Source organism: Salmo salar, chromosome 27, assembly GCF_965601325.2.
Source record: "Salmo salar chromosome 27, fSalSal1, whole genome shotgun sequence".
NCBI classification, from domain to species: Eukaryota; Metazoa; Chordata; class Actinopteri; order Salmoniformes; family Salmonidae; genus Salmo; species Salmo salar.
Genome location: NC_138317.1, coordinates 9754251 through 9774218, shown reverse-complemented (window position 1 = coordinate 9774218; position 19968 = coordinate 9754251). Strand labels below are relative to the sequence as shown.

Sequence of the window (19968 nt, the reverse complement as noted above, 5' to 3'; positions counted from 1 at the left end):
GTGTTGTGGCTTTGCTGGAAAGCATCTAAAAAAAAACAAATGGATGAGTTTATCACATTAAGATTTACATGCTAAAATCTCCACTGACCATGTATGAGGCTCCATTTCACCATCTTGGTAATTTAATAATGAATAGTGATCTCTACTGTAAAGCAGCATGTAAATGGTGGGTATGGGGACACTAATAAATCCCTTTAATACAAAAACTTTAAAGCTTTGTGCCAAACCTCAAATGACAATTATTTATTATCTACCTTTTGAATACTCATAATACACCACTAGAGAAGTGTACAGTAGGCACTCTGGCATCTCTACTTTTTCTAGCCCCTGAACTACAGTAGGTAAGACAAGTCTTTATAATAAATACACTGCTGAAAAAAAACCGAATTTTACTTTTGACACTTTATTCATTCAATGGTTTCCTGATGTTTGGATATACACACAATATTTTTTTTTTCTCAAATGACTAGCCTAGAGACAGCACTGATGAGCAGAAATATACATGTACAAAACACACTGAGGATGGTGTACAGGTGTAGGATCTTCATTTTATCTCCCTTGTTGCTGAGAATTTTCCTGCATCGCAAAATGCAGTTATGCTTCATGATTTACATAAATTAATTGAAAACCCACACACTTAACAATACTGCACTTTTCATGTAGCCTAAATTTTGCCAGCTAATAGCTTAACCACCAATCACGCAACATTTGATTGAAGGACTAAAGTTCAAATCCTGTTGCTGTAACAATACTGGTAAAATTAAGATCCAACACCTGTAGCCTACTGAGAAGTGAAGAGGCGTGAACTGAATATATCTGACATGTTTTTCATTAGACTCAGTTGGAGATTTGGTTTGTTTTACACCATAGCATAATATTTGTTTTACAAATAAAGATGTGAATATCAGCAGTAATCTACTGTAAACCAGTCACAATACAGTTTCTCCTCCTTTTTATCAATGCCAGCAAAAAATACTTGTTGTTCAGAGACATATTTAAGGAACTTTTGAGTTTCTTAAAGATACTGTTTCACAAGGGGGATTTTGTCTCACATATTCTTCTTTGAGTCCTATTACAGTTGACATCCAACCAACTCTTGCCTTCTTTAGTACCACCCGGTTCCCCCATTCTAGCACAGTCTTCACCGTCGGGATATTCTCCATCATTTCCTTTCCAGTTATCAGGCTCACGGTTATCAGCTCGCGGTTATCAAGCCAGAAGCTATGGATTGAAGGATGATAATACATAAGAGGTATGATCATAATACGTTTTCATCTAGGGTGATTGTATTATGATATTGATTTAAACATGCATTCAAACCTTGTGCTTAGAGATGAACCGTCCACCCATAACCACTCATTCTCGTTTATACTGTCCGTCAGCCCAATCCAGAACATGTCTTCAGGCTCCGTAGTTATTTTTGTACCAGTTTTCTGATCCAAGAATTTCTTCACCAGAAACATTGTTTGGAGAATTATGTCAAGATTTGTCATTTCTATGTTAGTAGAGGAAAGGAAAAATGTGCATCAAAACAACAGAGAATCAATAATAGTCATACCTGCTCCTCTAGGCTCCCTATGATGACAAGGTGTCCCCCCCTGGTGATACACTCATCCCGACTCTGAGCCCAGGTCAGTTCATCAGGGGAGAAGTAATAGCACTTCCCCTCATAATACTCCCAGTCTTTAGCACAGTTCATAGGTTTAGGACAGTCTTTATTCCCTGTGGAGAGAACAGATATAACCATTGTCAGTGCCCCGTACACTACACTGATCTCTATGCCTACCTATAGTCAAATGCCTTTTGTTTTTATGTTACTGATGGTGTACAATCCATGTGGATGTGAGACATACTGTAGGATTATCTCACAACTATTCAAGAATGCTATATTGTTGCATCAATGAATAAGGAGGGCCTAAAACAAAAATAGACTGCCTCTGAAGTTGACAACTTGATTTGAAGTGGTTTTGAGTTTAACTCAGGATTGCTATCTGAAACAGGTTTTTATCTTTGGTCATAATACAACCTACTACATCTATGAGTAAACACATTCCCTCGTAGTATAATCTCACCTGCGTTTGTAGGGCAAGAGGGTGCAGTTTTCTGCTTTCTCAATTCTTCATTTTGTTGCCGAACTGTTGTGAATAAAGATAATTATGCTTTTTCGCAGGTTGAAGTTTATTGCCATGAATCCTGCCCTGAAGGCAGAACTGAGCGATTTCCGCTAGTTGGGCCACACAAAGATTATGAAAACAAAAGTGAGCTGTTTGGTCTTCATTTAAGGTTTGGGCTAGCAGTGTGTTTAAGATAGTGTTAAGGTTAGGGTTAGGTTTAGAATCAGATTTTATGACTTTGTGGCTGTGCCAGCTGGTGACCATGCTGCAGAGCTGCCTCCAGGGCAAGATTCATGACAATAAATGCCAACCTGCATGATTTTCACAGCGTGACATTGGAATCCATACCTTTTGGAACTATGCAACACTGAGTGTTTTAGCAATAACAAAAGCTGCAATTCTTTCTAAATATTATTTTATAAGGATGAAAATGTCACTGGATTCAATGGAAAGGCTGTATTAGTGGCAGACAATACAATTTAATTGGAGGGTCATATCTGTGTCAACACTCAGCTGCACGTTCCTTCTCCTGAAGATCTTTGATTCTTGACTTGCAGTTCTTGAAGCTCTCTGTTTTTGATCATTAAAGCTAGTTGCCAAAAGATAACAACTCTGACTCATGTTCCCTACATCCAGCTACATATAAACAACAGTTATATCAGAAAACCGATGTGAACATTTTCTTTGTGTGAACTTAAACTCACCTGATGTAAAATCTTTTTCAAACCTGTAAGATTTCGAGCGTAAGCCGCTTGCAGAATTTGGAGCTCTGTGTTTTCGGTTGGCAGGTTGCTGATATCTGATTGCAAAAATACACACATTTTAAATTGTAGGAATCTGACCCCAACATTCTTCTGCATAATAATGTAATATTAGTTGATTGTGAAAAGTATTACAAATAGCTATTCATTTCATTCACCAACATTTTTATACGGGATCTTGTATCCGTTACGTTGTTACAGAAATTAGACAATGACCTGGCATGAAACATTAATCCATTTGAAGAAGTACTGTGGGGATTTTCCAGCTCTTGTGCTAAAAATGTGCCTAGATATTTCTGTATATTCATAGCTCTGGACAAGAGCCTCTATGAATCTGTCTCCGATATAGAGTCTGCTTTAGACTAGCCACCTCCACTATCTAGGTCACTCACACAGGAACCGAAGTCCAATGACTGTCCCCATCAGAAGAAAACAGAGAGTCACCAGGACCACTTTGACAGGGTCACATCCACCTGGTCTGACCTTTGACCCCTCCTGAGAATCAGGGTCACCAGCTGAGGAGACAGAGAGAATGAATTAAACTGACCTATAAGACTCGCTACTTCATTTTATTGTATGTTAGACATGAAGAAAACGTACACTGAGGGTGTTTCTCAAAATGCATACTGTGCTCAGAGCACACAAATTGGAACACGGGAGGTTCAGAGTATGATTCCAAATCAAAGTATGCAAAACGGAGCATGGAGGACACTTCTCAAATGCGTACTCCGTTTGTACATACTTTGAAGCATGCATCGATGCAAGCGTCAGAAAGTATACAATGAAATATGACGCAACCACATAACATTATTTTAACTGAAGCGAGAGAAAATACACTCCGGCTAAATCATTGAGTCGACAAACAATCCGTAGTGGGCAGAGAGGCGGTCGGGGTGTTGGGCGAAGGCCACGGTGGGGAAGATGGCGGAAAAGGAAATAAGGAAGAAAGTGCAGCATATTATGAATAAACATGGAGTGGGGGATTACACAGGCCTTCTGAAAGATCTGGTGAAGGAGAAGGACAGATAAAAAGGAGAGACATGGAAGATTTTGAGTGAACATTTAATGGAGGATCACACAGAACTTTTGGAAGAGCTTGAGGAGGAAATGGGACAGGAGGAGAGTGAGGATCAATTAAATGTGGCGGCAGGTGCAGTGATGACTGCTGCGTAGAAGTTGAGTGTAGAGGGAAGTAGTGAGGTGAGGAAGGTGGGCGTCAAGTACAAAAACAGGGATTCGTTCTCCAGTAGTTCAGAGATGGAACTTGAGAGTGAGGAACCTGCGGCAAAGATTGTCCCAAGGCTGATTTTGGCCCAGTGGGGGTGAGATATATTTATTTAACTAGGCAAGTCCGTTAAGAACAAATTCTTATTTACAATGACAGCCTACACCAGCTAAACCCTAACCAGGATGACACTGGGCCAATTGTGCACCACCCTATGGGACTCCCGAATCACAGCCAGTTGTGATACAGCCCGGAATTGAACCAGGGTCTGTAGTGACACCGCTGGCACTGTGATGCAGTGCCTTAGACCTCTGCGCCACTCGGGAGCCCGAAGGGAATGGGTCCTTGTTGTTTGGTTGATCCATACGTGGTGTCAGGTTGGGTGGAGGAGAGGTTGGGGACTGTTGAGTTGGTGAAAGTAACTTGGAATGGACTCGATAATTTATTATGTTTCCTCCCCCCAGAGGGAGAGGGCACTCCGGATTACGAGATTAGGGACAAGAATTGTGCCGTGCTTTGCTCTCCGGAGCAAGGCGCTGTTGAAAGGAGTGATGACGAGAGTGGCATTAAGTGTTGAGGAGGAGCAGTTGAAATGGAAGATTCCCAGTGTCTGTGACACCCACCACTTGAGACGTAGATACGGTGGGCAAACGGAGAAGACATCATCTCTCATGCTGAGTTTTGATGCAGAGTCGTTACCAAATAAGGTCAAGGTAGGAAGTGTCAGTTATCACGTGAGAGTTTGTTACGAAAATATTACTGTGTTTTAGCTGTCATGTTTATGGGCATATTGCAGCAGTGTGTAGGAGGGACATGCCCAGATGTGAGAAGTGTGCAGGAGGGCATGAGACGAAGGAATGTGTGCTATCGGTGGAGAAAGTTGTGTGTGTTAGTTGTGAGGGTGATCATGGGGATGGAGAGCGGAGGTGTCCGGTGAGAGAAAGGCAGATTGAGGTTGCCAGGGTCAGAATAGAACAGAAAGTTGGAGTCCAGGCTCTGTCGCAGCCGGCCACAACCGGGAGGCCCATGGGGCGGCGCACAATTGGCCAAGCATCGTCCGGGTTAGGGAGGGTTTGGCTGGCAGGGATATCCTTGTCTCATCGCGCACTAGCGACTCCTGTGGCGGGCCGGGCGCAGCGCACGCTGACCAGGACGCAAGGTGTACTGTGTTTCCTCCGACACATTGGTGCGGCTGGCTTCCGGGTTGGATGGGCAGTGTGTCAAGAAGCAGTGTGGCATGGTTGGGTTGTGTTTACGGAGGACGCATGGCTCTCGACCTTCGCCTCTCCTGAGTCCGTACGGGAGTTGCAGCAATGAGACAAGACTCTAACTACCAATTGGATACCACGAAATTGGGGAGAAAAAAGGGGTAAAAAAAATAAAAATAGAACAGAAAGTGTTGTATGCCTAAGCAGTGATGAGAGTGGTGAGAAAGATGGGTACAGGGTGAGGGATCCTGGGAGCATTCCTGTGAGTAGGCGGAGATCAAGAGTGATGGGAAGAATAGGTGCTTCAGTACGGTGGGATTTTTAGCATTTATAGCCATGGTTGTTAATTGTACTGCAGAAATGAATCGAAAGTCACAGAATAGTTGTAGTGGCAGCGGCAGAGAAGTACCTGGGATTGCTCACCTGCTCTTTTTATGACAGACTGACCAGGTGAAAGCTATGATCCCTTATTGATGTCACTTGTTAAATTCACCAATCAGTGTAGGTAAAGGGGAGGTGACAGGTTAAAGAAGGATTTTTAAGCCTTGAGACATTTGAGACATGGATTGTGTATGTGTGCCATTCAGTGACTGGGCAAGACAAAATATTTAAGTGCCTTTGAACAGGGTATGGTAGTAGGTGCCAGGCGCACCGGTTTGAGTGTATCAAGAACTGCAACACTGCTGGGTTTTTCAAGCTCAACAGTTTCTTGTGTGTATCAAAAATGGCACACCACCCAAAATACATCAAGCCAACTTGACACTAGAATTGGAGTCAACATGGGCCAGCATCCCTGTGGACGTTTTGACACCTTGTAGAGTCCATGTACCAACAAATTGAGGCAGTTCTGATGGCAAAAGGGGGTGCAACTCAATATTAGGAAGGTGTTCCTCATGTTTTGTACACTCAGTGTATGACTCGTAGGAACCTGGTTTTTGACGAAAAAGCTAAACTAGAATCTGTTCTGCATCTTGTAAACCTTTTTTTGACCCATATGTAGGAAACTTAATTGTTTTGCCTAGCTTGCACTTTGCACTGACTTCATCTGACCCACACAATCCCGTGCACATTCACCCACGCACACACATACCATTAGTGTCGGTAGATGGCTGGTTGCGTCCGTCTTTGGGAATTGAGATTTCAGAGTACGTGGCGTCATTCACTGTGGATGCTGTTGCTGGAATGCAACCATGAAAGTGTGAGCACAAGACAAAACACCTCTCATCACATTGTGTCACGCCCTGGCCATAGAGAGGGTTTTATTCTCTATTTTGGTTAGGCCAGGGTGTGACTAGGGTGGGCATTCTATGTCCTTTTTTCTATGTTTTGTATTTCTTTGTTTTGGCCTGGTATGGCTCTCAATCAGGGACAGCTGTACATCGTTGTCGCTGATTGGGAGCCATACTTAGGTAGCCTGTTTTCCTTTGGGTTTGTGGGTGGTTAATTTCGGTTTTGTATTTCTTACCTGACAGAACTGTTTGGCTGTCGTTATTGGTTTCTTTGTTTCAGTGTTCAGATCAAATAAATACATGATGAGCACTAACAGCTGCGCCTTGGTCTACTCCTTCAGACGGCCCTTACACATTGGCTGTTCCTGAACCAGCATTTTTAACACTCAGTTTATTCGTTTTTGTTTTTAGCACCTTGGTCCTGTTTTCACAAGAATGCGGTAAAATGTTGTACAAACTCAAAACAGATCATGAAAAAGGCTGTCGTTTCAAAACTTTAAGCACATTTTCAATTGACTAAGTACAACACACAAATCACACAGTAACCTTTTCACCAAACCTGTTCACTGTTTCATCTAGAAATACCTTTCATATAAAGTCATTGCCTTTACACAATGCAATGCTCACAATACTTTTCATATGATTCTCTTTTCATTTGTTTAAATACATTTGACCATCACTTAATCCAACTGCGTTTAAAGGTTAACCACTTAATAGTTTGGCAAACCTATGAATTTTAAACTGGTTTGTCCACTATCAATGGATTTTGAGAACTACAAAAATAATGTGTGTTTGTAAAGTATAAACATCTAAATGACATGTATAATGCATGATAACCATACATAATGACTACTAGCTATTGCTAATTGATTTCAACATGGAGCAGGAAAGACAGCAAGGGAAAGGTGGAAATCAAAAAGCTCGTGGACAATGGGCCTGTTAGAGAGGTGGGCTTGGGCCCCATCAAAGAGGTGGACATCAGAGAGAGGGAGGCAGATGCCAGGGAACTGTTGTGTCTAATGAAATCAGGGCCATCTTTGTTGAACATGTGATAAACAGAGGCCTTACCATGGCAGAGGCTGACAGGTTAGTTCACCCCAATCTGAAAAGGTCAATTGTCAATTTGATCCTGAGAGAATTTCACCAAGAAAACCGGTAAGTCTTGAGGATATGCACTATGCTTTACATTTACAGTAAATGACATATTGTAATGCATGTAAATTCACAAAACATGTTACTGTATTCTTCCAGTATGATCTATTGACAGTATACTCTGTTCTACCCTCAGAACCGACAGAAGACCCCATGGCCGTGGCCGTGTGCTGACCGACCAGAAGGAGTGGGCAGTGGTGGAAATGGTGAGGGCCAGGAATGACATATGGCTGTCTGAAATAAAGCAGGCTAATGAGGAGAACGATGACCCCTTTGCCAATGTGACATCCATCAGCCTACCAACAATGGCCCACCTTTTGATGAGGCACCAGGTATCTATGAAACACATTTACCTGGTGCCTTTTGAGAGAAACAACGACCAGGTGAAACAACTGCAGGCCGAGTATGTTCAGGTACAGCACTATATACTGTATTACTGTTACATGACAATATCATATTGTAACTATACTGTAAAAAGAACTAACCAAAATATATTTTAGAGGGTGATGCTGCTGTGAACCATCACAAATATATATTTGTTGATGAAGTGGGCTTCAACCTGGCCAAATCTCAGCGCCGTGGGCGGAAACTCATCGTCCAACGGGCAACCGTCCAAGTGCCTGGACAATGTGGGGGAAACTTCTCAATGTACGCAGCTATTTCTGAGGATGGTGTGGCAGGATGTAGTGCATTACTTGGATCCTACAACGCTGCACATCTCACTGTGTTTCTCAATGAAATTGAGCAGGCCTGTCAAGGTGAAGGGGTAACCTATGTCACTGAGTGTGACAATGTCAGGTTCCCCCCTGCAGAGGTGGTTCAGGCATGGTTTTGGGCCCATCCCCAATTCATGGCCCTATACTCTTCTTTGCTCAACCCTATTGAGGAATCTTTTTCAGCATGGAGGTGGAAGCTGTAAGATCGCCATCCCTATGAGCGTGCCGCCCTACTTCTGGCCATGAATGAGGCATTAAGGAAACATCAATGCAGACCAATGTCAAGCTTGGATTAGCCTGTCAAAAGGTTTTTCCTGCGGTGCATGAATAATGATGACATTCACTGTGTTGTGGATGAGAATTTATGGCCAAATGCTCAAGACAGGCTTCATGCGTGCTAAACCTTATGTTTTATTTTCATTCATTTAATTACTTAGTTTCATTTACATTTGCAATTTTATATGAAAAACATTTTTTTTGCATGAATGATTGTAGAGGATGTCTTCATTGATCACACCTTTGATTACACATTGGATAGATATTATGGAAATTATAGAATTTCTGTCAATTCTGTTGGGTAATTTAAGTGTATTGCCTAATGTGAAAACTGTAATCTACTGTAATTTACAGTACTGTAGCATTTTACTTTCAGCACTTCTAAGGGCGATTTGAAACACGTATCTTGCTTTGTTTTCTATTGGATTAACTGGTAGTTAAAACGACTAAATAGAAAATATATTATTGTGTTATGGTGATTAAACCAATGTTGTCATTACATTTCACAATAAACAGATTTTTAATCAATGGTTGTGTGGTGAGAGATGTTTACAATCCAAATGAATGCACAATGACGGTTGAGTGAAAGACTGACTTACAAGTGTGACCAGTTTAGTTGTACTAAGAGTTGTGAAAATGTACCAGATACTTGTGAAAATTTGACCAAAGCGACAATGTAAAACTGTAATGTAAAATAATCAGCACAGATCACTGATAAGGCATGAAGTGTACATGAAGTATTGCATGCAAACCAGCTAACAAATGTGTTTCCTGCAAACCCTTTGAATTGTAGTCTCTAAAATCTCTTTGTGATGCAAGTCATTTTTGTCCTAGCGAACATGTTTTGTAGTAGGGTATCAATATGTGTTGTCAAATAAAGTCAATGTAGTATAAATATAATTTTAAAGGGGCCATCTGGGGATTTTTTGGTAAACTGCTGAGGGATGGGGCTGGAGGAATGTAACCACTCAAGTTCATAGATGGAGCTATGGGAGCAAGGATGGACCACCCATGACCATGAGATACAAATGATAGTTTTAACCATGATTTGAAGCCATACAGTGTTTGTTTACAATTACATTGTATACGAACAATAGCATAAAACAAGCTTACATTTGTTCTGATGGGGTAATACAGTTGAACTAAGTTGATGAGACGTTTATAAGTAATACTCTTCAACAATCAACAGCTATATAGCATTCATTTAAAAAACGGATCCTAGTTTGCCCCTTAAAGATTATAGATACATATATATATATTGGCAAATAGAGGAAGCTTTTTGTTGAACATTCTGCACACCCTGAGCATACAGCATAATTATAAAAATAGATTTTAGTGACAGATTTTAGTTTAGTGCTTACCACCATCTTTTTCTTCAGTCCTTTGGTGCTTTTTGAACTTCACATCAGCGTGGACTATTCCTTCAGACATACTGATCTAAACACTTATACCAGACACTTATTACATCAACCCAAATAGACACTTATTACATCAACTCAAATAGACACTTATTTTATATGATGGGGACAGAGGGAGGGACTATGTTGAAAAAAACAATTGTGCAATGACATGACTTCTCTTTTCTCTTTGCAGCATTAATTTGACTAACCATCTAAATTCAGTTATTAATACAAGTACTAATTAATAAGTGGTAGGCATATTGATATTGTAAAGACCTTAACCCAACACGTGGCGACCTTGTATTCCACACTGGAAATCACCAAGCTGCTGAAAGGCGTTATTGTTGTAAACCTACCATAACAGCAAGTGGTACACACACACGCAGACGCACACACACACACAGCTGATAGAGCTTTCCTGCCTGACACTGAATTGGCTCTAGAACTTCTCATCTATTGTTATATCTCTGGTAGACAATCACACTCCCTTTAAACGCCTTAGAGTTCAAAATAGAACAAATCCTTGGTTCCCTATAGAACTTTCAGATCTCATTATGATGAGAAATCAGGCCTGGGCCAAGGCTCGAAAAACTGACTCGGTAACTGATTGGCAGTGTTTCAGGCTATTGTGAAATACTGTTGATGTACTTCCTCAATGAAGAAAGCTACCTCAAGCTACTTTCTAAACTCTATCTCAGAGTCTGCTGGTGATCTGTCAAAATGTTGGAAAATAGTTAATGCACTGAAGCGTGGAAATTCCTCTCCTTCCCTGCCTAAGCAAGTTGTGTCAGACTTTCTTTAAAGATAAAATAATGGTTAAAAGCCTGGGCAAAAGACTTGCTGGCGCGAATGACCAGTTCCTGAAGGAAATTGCAGAACGGCACAAAGTTCTATAACCAATTTAAGGAAAATAGATTGAAAGGGAAACGCGTAGCTCTCGTCGTCGATAAACTGTATATTGATAACCAGTTGTTCAAAGACAGACTACTCCATGGCTATTTAAAAAATTACAAAGTTCTCAGAGGCAAATAAGGAAACACAGAATTCTAGCCCGGTTATGGATTGTAATAATAGAAAAGCAATTTTTTTATTGTTGTATCTTCAGAAATAACTAATTGGACCACAAAAGCACTAATTCAACATGGTGGAGATAAAAACTCAGTAAACAGAAGGAACCGTATGTGTGGATGGATGGTGTGGTGTGTGTTTGTTGGTGTGGCGTTGAGTGAGAAAGGAAATGGTTGCATATCCCAGAACCAATGTATTGCTGTGAGCGGGTGTGTGAGAGAGCTTTCAATGTTGTTCAGATGAGGGATACATTTTATAATGAATTATACATCTTATTTATTGTCCTATCATGGGGAACGAAATGTTAAAAATAATTTATACATCTCATTTATGATCCTATATTGATGGAACGGTCCCCAGATACTAAGGAGAAGTCCCCAGATACTAAAGGAGAAGTCCCCAGATACTAAGGAGAAGTCCCCAGATACTAAGGAGAAGTCCCCAGATACTAAGGAGAAGTCCCCAGATACTAAGGAGAAGTCCCCAGATACTAAGGAGAAGTCCCCAGATACTAAGGAGAAGTCCCCAGATACTAAGGAGAAGTCCCCAGATACTAAGGAGAAGTCCCCAGATACTAAGGAGAAGTCCCCAGATACTAAGGAGAAGTCCCCAGATACTAAAGGAGAAGTCCCCAGATACTAAGGAGAAGTCCCCAGATACTAAGGAGAAGTCCCCAGATACTAAAGGAGAAGTCCCCAGATACTAAGGAGAAGTCCCCAGATACTAAGGAGAAGTCCCCAGATACTAAAGGAGAAGTCCCCAGATACTAAAGGAGAAGTCCCCAGATACTAAGGAGAAGTCCCCAGATACTAAGGAGAAGTCCCCAGATACTAAAGGAGAAGTCCCCAGATACTAAAGGAGAAGTCCCCAGATACTAAAGGAGAAGTCCCCAGATACTAAGGAGAAGTCCCCAGATACTAAAGGAGAAGTCCCCAGATACTAAGGAGAAGTCCCCAGATACTAAGGAGAAGTCCCCAGATACTAAGGAGAAGTCCCCAGATACTAAGGAGAAGTCCCCAGATACTAAAGGAGAAGTCCCCAGATACTAAAGGAGAAGTCCCCAGATACTTGAGAAGTCCCCATCTGTTTTATGGGCCTGCTGTAAGCGGCCTGTATGCAGACAAAATGCGGTCAGAGACCTAGAGCAGCACTGTCCCCTCAAGATTCTGAGACTGCCTGGTCCTGCAAAGCCAAAGCCCCCTGAAGGGAGAGGATAATATAAAAGGAAATTCTCAAAGCTGCTAATGAGAACCTTGAACCTAGCCGGTGGGGGATTCCGGTGGGGTGCCCCCACCCAGGCAGTGGCAGTGCTGGCAACACTAGCTGCAGTAACCCATGGGGGGGGGGGGGTCAAACAGACATTCAGAGGGGGCATATTGTTGTGGCCATGGTGGCACACAATCAATTGTCTGACTGCACAGAGATGCTTGGGAATATGGTCAATACGGGGGACCATGTGGGTGTTTCAGGGGAAGGGGGTATATCTGACCATCATCTAGGACGTGACAATGGTTAATAATTACCCATTCCTGCCCATAGTTTTTGCACAGTTTTGCAGGCCTTCTCATACAGCTGCAACTGTATATGCAGTCGTAAATCAAGACCTTTCTTGAGTTGGGCTCTGGAATGGTGCAACTGTTGAGAATGTGAGTCTATGGTTGTTGTGGGGGAAAGGGGTTTAGTGTGTATGAGTGTGTGTATCCCACAACTGTTGCGAGGGAGTAAAAGATGTTAGGGACGATATAGGATTACAGGATGATTCACAATAATTGTTTGTTAATATAATAATTGCTTGCCATAATGTAATTTTGGTCATGGTGAGAGGTACAAATCCTTTGCATAAATTGCCTACATTACTACAAATATTAATAGCTAATTATGGAAAATAAGAAACAGGATTTAAAATATATGGCTACATATAATACGAGGTGAGGGCGATGGAAATGCATTTCACGGTTGATCTGCTTCTGTTCTGTGGGGAGCACACTGCCATTTTCAAAGGACGGATCCCGGTCTCTCCAGGGCTATGGGGAGTCGGGGGTGGTCTGCCGGGCATTGGGATGACAACCCAACTCAGGATGAGGAGGGCTTTTAGCGGGTGGAATAGTAGGGACCAATTGGAGGTTGACTTAGTAGCTATGCAAATATCATGGTACAGCTATATAGACACTCAATCATCATGTTACTTTTTAATGGTACGTTCACAAACATATATATTTTGATAAATAGAATTGAAAGTTGTATCTCATTATGGTAAGTGGTGAAATAAGTATAGCCAGTTACAATTGTAATGGCTTAGCAGATAACAAAAGACGTATTTACCTGGTATAATGGCACAGGGCAAGACCCAGATGCAGACACGGGAGGCAGATGGTTTGAGTCTCTGATATTTATTATAATCCAAGGGGCAGGTAAGAGAATGGTCGTGAACCGGCAACAGATGATAAACAAGGTCAGAGTCCAGGAGGTACAGAGTGGCAGGCAGGCAGTATGGTCAGGCAGGCGGGTTCAGAGTCAAAGCAGGCAAGGGTCAAAACCAGGAGGACTAGCAAAAGAAAGATAAGAAGAAGCAGGCACACCGAAAAACCCACTGGTTGACTTGACAAGACAAACTGGCAACAGACAAACAGGGAACACCGGGGACTAATGGGGAAAACAGGTGACACCTGGAGGTGGGTGGAGACAATCACAAAGACAGGTGAAACAGATCAGGGTATATGACACCTGGCTAAAAGAGAAGGAATATAATATCTATTGTTTACAGGACTAGGGGGATAAATAGAAATCTGTTATTGGACAATAAACAGATATGGCTTATTAACCTATACGGTCCAAATAATGATGATCCAAGCTTCTTTGAAAATATATATAAGAATTTATCAACTCTACAAGCAGCACTAGACTCTATTATTATGGTGGGGGATTTTAATACGGTCTTAAAAACCTCTATGGACCGTAAAGGAAATCACACTACAAACTATCACCCTCATGCAATTAAGGAAATCATGAATGTCAAGGATATTGGAATTAGTGGATATACCCTGCTTAAATACCCTGACCTTGTGAGATATACATGGCAGAGGCTAAATCAAGCTAGTCGTCTTGATTACTTTATTATATCATTATATCTGGCACCAAAAGTTTAAAAAAAAGTGTTGATAGGGGACAGAATGCGGTCAGATCATCAAATCAAAATCAAATCAAATCTATTTATATAGCCCTTCGTACATCAGCTGATATCTCAAAGTGCTGTACAGAAACCCAGCCTGAAACCCCAAACAGCAAGCAATGCATGTGAAAGAAGCACGGTGGCTAGGAAAAACTCCCTAGGAAAAACTCCCTAGAAAGGCCAAAACCTAGGAAGAAACCTAGAGAGGAACCAGGCTATGAGGGGTGGCCAGTCCTCTTCTGGCTGTGCCGGGTGGATATTATAACAGAACATGGTCAAGATGTTAAAATGTTCATAAATGACTAGCATGGTCAAATAATAATAATCATAGTAGTTGTCGAGGGTGCAACAAGTCAGCAACTCAAGAGTAAGTGTCAGTTGGCTTTTTCGTAGCCGATCTTTGAGCACGTCCGGTGAACAGGTCAGGGTTCCATAGCCGCAGGCAGAACAGTTGAAACTGGAGCAGCAGCACGGCCAGGTGGACTGGGGACAGCAAGGAGTCATCATGCCAGGTAGTCCTGAGGCATGGTCCTAGGGCTCAGGTCCTCCGAGAGAAAGAAAGAAAGAGAGAATTAGAGAGAGCATATTTAAATTCACACAGGACACCGGATAAGACAAGAGAAATACTCCAGATGTAACAGACTGACCCTAGCCCCCCGACACATAAACTACTGCAGCATAAATACTAGAGGCTGAGACAGGAGGGATCAGAAGACACTGTGGCCTCATCACATAATTGACATATATATTACTCTTACATAATTTCCACGTGGGTGAGGATATTAGAAACGTAATCAAAGCCTACTTGATGATAACTTGCTTATAACGAGGACGGAATAATTTATAACTGACTTTTTCCGACATAACATAGATCCCCTTATTGTATGGGACACTTTTAAATGTGCCTTTAGAAGCCATGCAATTCATCTATAAAAAAAGCAATTTAGATCAAAATAATCCATATTAACAAAGGAAATTGAAGGACTAAAGGTACAGTTAGATAGCAATAAAAACTGTACCATAGAAGCTCAGAATAAGTTGGAGGAACTCATTCAAGAAAGATCCAGTGTAATACACTGCTCAAAAAAATAAAGGGAACACTTAAACAACACAATGTAACTCCAAGTCAATCACACTTCTGTGAAATCAAACTGTCCACTTAGGAAGCAACACTGATTGACAATACATTTCACATGCTGTTGTGCAAATGGAATAGACAACAGGTGGAAATTATAGGCAATTAGCAAAGACACCCCCAATAAAGGAGTGGTTCTGCAGGTGGGGACCACAGACCACTTCTCAGTTCCTATGCTTCCTGGCTGATGTTTTGGTCACTTTTGAATGCTGGCGGTGCTTCCACTCTAGTGATATCATGAGAGGGAGTTTCAACCCACACAAGTGGCTCAGGTAGTGCAGCTCATCCAGGATGGCACATCAATGCGAGCTGTGGCAAGAAGGTTTGCTGTATCTGTCAGCGTAGTGTCCAGAGCATGGAGGCACTACCAGGAGACAGGCCAGTACATCAGGAGACGTGGAGGAGGCCGTAGGAGGGCAACAACCCAGCAGCAGGACCGCTACCTCCACCTTTGTGCAAGGAGGAGCAGGAGGAGCACTGCCAGAGCCCTGCAAAATGACCTCCAGCAGGCCACAAATGTGTATGTGTCTACTCAAACGGTCAGAAACAGACTCCGTGAGGGTGGTATGAGGGCCCGACGTCCACAGGTGGGGGTTGTGCTTACAGCCCAACACCGTGCAGGACGTTTGGCATTTGCCAGAGAACACCAAGATTGGCAAATTTGCCACTGGCGCCCTGTGCTCTTCACAGATGAAAGCAGGTTCACACTGAGCACGTGACAGACGTGACAGTGGAGATGCCGTGGAGAACGTTCTGCTGCCTGCAACATCCTCCAGCATGACTGGTTTGGCGGTGGGTCAGTCATGGTGTGGGGTGGCATTTCTTTGGGGGGCTGCACAGCCCTCCATGTGCTCGCCAGAGGTAGCCTGACTGCCATTAGGTACCGAGATGAGATCCTCAGACCCCTTGTGAGACCATATGCTGGTGCGGTTGGCCCTGGGTTCCTCCTATTGCAAGACAATGCTAGACCTCATGTGGCTGGAGTGTGTCAGCAGTTCCTGCAAGAGGAAGGCATTGATGCTATGGACTGGCCAGCCCGTTCCCCAGACCTGAATCCAATTGAGCTCATCTGGGACATCATGTCTCGCTCCATCCACCAATGCCACTTTGCACCACAGACTGTCCAGGAGTTGGCGGATGCTTTAGTCCAGGTCTGGGAGGAGATCCCTCAGGAGACCATCCGCCACCTCATCAGGAGCATGCCCAGGCGTTGTAGGGAGGTCATACAGGCACGTGGAGGCCACACACCACTACTGAGCCACATTTTGACTTGTTTTAAGGACATTACATCAAAGTTGGATCAGCCTGTAGTGTGGTTTTCCAGTTTAATTTTGAGTGTGACTCCAAATCCAGACCTCCATGGGTTGATAAATTGGATTTCCATTGATTATTTTTGTGTGATTTTGTTGTCAGCACATTCAACTATGTAAAGAAAAAAGTATTTAATAAGATTATTTCTTTCATTCAGATCTAGGATGTGTTTTTTAAGTGTTCCCTTTATTTTTTTGAGCAGTATATATTATCAAAATAAAGCGAACTGGATGGAATATGTGGAAAAATGCAACAAATTATTTTTCAATCTTCAACATAGAAATGCTACCAAAACAAAATGCATAGAAACTTGTTACAAATGATGAAGTCACGCATGATTCACCAAATTATATTTTGAAAGAGGAAGTTGTCACGGTTGTCGTAGGGTAAAGCGGACCAAGACGCAGCGGGGAAATGTGCACTCATCTTCTTTAATTTCAACGGACAAAGAAGGTAAACCAAAATAAACATGTACACAACAAAAACACAACGACTAATAACAGGCCGGTAAGGCAACAAAGCTATACCCAGCACAATCTCCCACAAAACACTAAAACAAACACATACCTATATATAGGACCCTGAATCAGAGGCAACTAGAAAACACCTGCCTCCAATTGAGAATCCAATCCCCAATTAACTAAGCATAGAAATACAAAATACTAGACTAAACATAGAAATACATAACCATAGAATATTGCCCGAAACCCGGAATAATAAATCAAACACCCTACTAAACACACAACCACCCCGAACCACATAAAACAAATACCCCCTGCCACGTCCTGACCAAACTATAATAACAAATAACCCCTATTACTGGTCAGGACGTGACAGAAGTAAAGTACTTTAAGAATATGTTTTCGTTTCAGTCTCCTCCATCTCCACTAACTGAAGCTAATTGTATGGATGTTTTTCCTATTAATAATGTAAAATTGCTTCCTACAAGTAAGACATTATATTCTGAAGAGCACCACCTTAATTGGCAATCCTGATATGTCTGTCATTGAAAGAATGCTTTTCTTCCCACAAAGGGAAATGTCTGTAAGGACGTGACAGTACCCCCCCCCCCCCCCCGTGACAGTACCCCCCCCCCCCCCCTACACCCTCCCTCCCCAACCCACCTATCCTGGAGGTGGCTCGGGTGCGGGACATGGACCTCGCTCCACCTTCGGCGTCGCCCACTTCGGTGGCGCCGATAGCTGCGCCGGGCAGACGGGCCACTCGGGCTGGGCCGGAGGGCAGGCGGGCCACTCGGGCTGGGCCGGAGGGCAGGCGGGCCACTCGGGCTGGGCCGGAGGGCAGGCGGGCCACTCGGGCTGGGCCGGAGGGCAGGCGGGCCACTCGGGCAGCTCCGGGCAGGCGGGCCACTCGGGCAGCTCCGGGCAGGCGGGCCACTCCGGCAGACCCGGGCACGGCGGGCCACTCCGGCAGACCCGGGCACGGCGGGCCACTCCGGCAGACCCGGGCACGGCGGGCCACTCCGGCAGACCCGGGCACGGCGGGCCACTCCGGCAGACCCGGGCACGGCGGGCCACTCCGGCAGACCCGGGCACGGCGGGCCACTCCGGCAGACCCGGGCACGGCGGGCCACTCCGGCAGACCCGGGCACGGCGGGCCACTCCGGCAGACCCGGGCACGGCGGGCCACTCCGGCAGACCCGGGCACGGCGGGCCACTCCGGCAGACCCGGGCACGGCGGGCCACTCCGGCAGACCCGGGCACGGCGGGCCACTCCGGCAGACCCGGGCACGGCGGGCCACTCCGGCAGATCCGAGCACGGCGGGCCACTCCGGCAGATCCGGCTCAGGATTCACCAGGCTGGGGAGACATGAAGGAGGCCTGGCTCTGGGCGCAGGCCCTGGACTCACCAGGCTGGGAAGACCCGCTGGAGGCCTGGTTTGAGGAGGTGGCACAGGAGAGACCAGGGTGGAGGGATCCACCGGAGGACTGGTCCTTGGAGGAGGCACAGGCTTGACCAGAGGATGAAGTGAGGATGAGGTGACCCACTGGAGGACTGGTCCGTGGAGGAGACACGGGCTTGACCAGGATAGGGAGACCCACTGGAGGACTGGTCCGTGGAGGAGACACGGGCTTGACCAGGATAGGGAGACCCACTGGAAGACTGGTCCGTGGAGGAGGCACGGGCTTGACCAGGATGGGAAGACATGCAGGAGGCCTTGTTCTGGGCGTAGGCACAGGACGTGCAGGGCTGGGAAGACATGCAGGAGGCCTGTTTCTGGGCGCAGGCACAGTCTTTACCAGACAACCAGCACGCACCTCAGGACGAGTATGGAGAGCTGCCTCAGGTGACATCAATTCCATGACACGCTCTGTAGGGCGAATGCCGTGCCTTATGCACCAAACTAGCAGCTCTCTCATCTCTCTCTCCTTTAATTTCCCCATTAACTCCGTCACAGTCTCTGCCTCGTACCCCTCGCTCACCTCCAATGTCAGCCCGACTGGCTCTGGTTCCGCCCTCGGCTCCGCCGACTGTCCCGTGTGCCCCCCCCAAAAAAAGTATTGGGGCTGCCTCTCGTGCTCGTTGCGCTCTCTCTCCTCATAGAATCGCCTCTCCGCTCTCGCCGCTTCAATCTCCCACTGCGGGAGGCGATAATCCCCAGCCTGAGTCCATGGTCCCTCTCCGTCCAGGATTTGTTCCCATGTCCACGAGTCCATAACGCTGTACTCCTGTTGCTCCTTCCTCCTCCGCCGCTTGGTCCTGGTTTGGTGGGTAATTCTGTAAGGGCTGTCTGAGGAAGTGGACCAAAATGCAGCAGAGTTAGTGTTCATCATCATTTAATAAAGAACGAACACTATACAATTTACAAAACAAGAAAACTGACAGCCAAACAGTCCTCTCAGGTGAAACACACTAAACAGAAACAATTACCCACAACCACAAGGAAAAACACACACTACTATATAGGACTCCCAATCAAAGGCAACTCAACACACCTGCCTTCAATTGGGAGTCCAACATCCAACTCACACGTAACACAAACAACTCTGCCACGTCCTGACCAAAACTAATACAATTGCTCCCTCTGCTGGTCAGGACGTGACAAATGGTAAATAATGGCTACATCTCAGAAAGTTTTAAACTGTCAAGAGGAGTAAAACAAGGTTGTCTACTATCGGCATATCTATTTATTATTGCTATCGAATTGTTAGCTGTTAAAATTAGATCCAACAATAATATTAA

The 19968-nt window shown here is 44.3% G+C and overlaps 1 protein-coding gene across 1 annotated transcript; it reads right to left on the bottom strand.

The window, feature by feature from the left end:
• Positions 1 to 382: 382 nt before the first annotated feature.
• On the bottom strand, positions 383 to 10200 carry LOC106588482 (C-type lectin domain family 4 member E). The gene is given in 8 exon segments (XM_014177572.3): positions 383 to 1194; positions 1197 to 1221; positions 1321 to 1448; positions 1559 to 1722; positions 2819 to 2913; positions 3268 to 3390; positions 6399 to 6485; positions 10043 to 10200. Coding segments are annotated over 4 exon segments (459 nt in total). The 5' UTR covers positions 1700 to 1722; positions 2819 to 2913; positions 3268 to 3390; positions 6399 to 6485; positions 10043 to 10200; the 3' UTR covers positions 383 to 1029.
• Positions 10201 to 19968: the final 9768 nt, after the last annotated feature.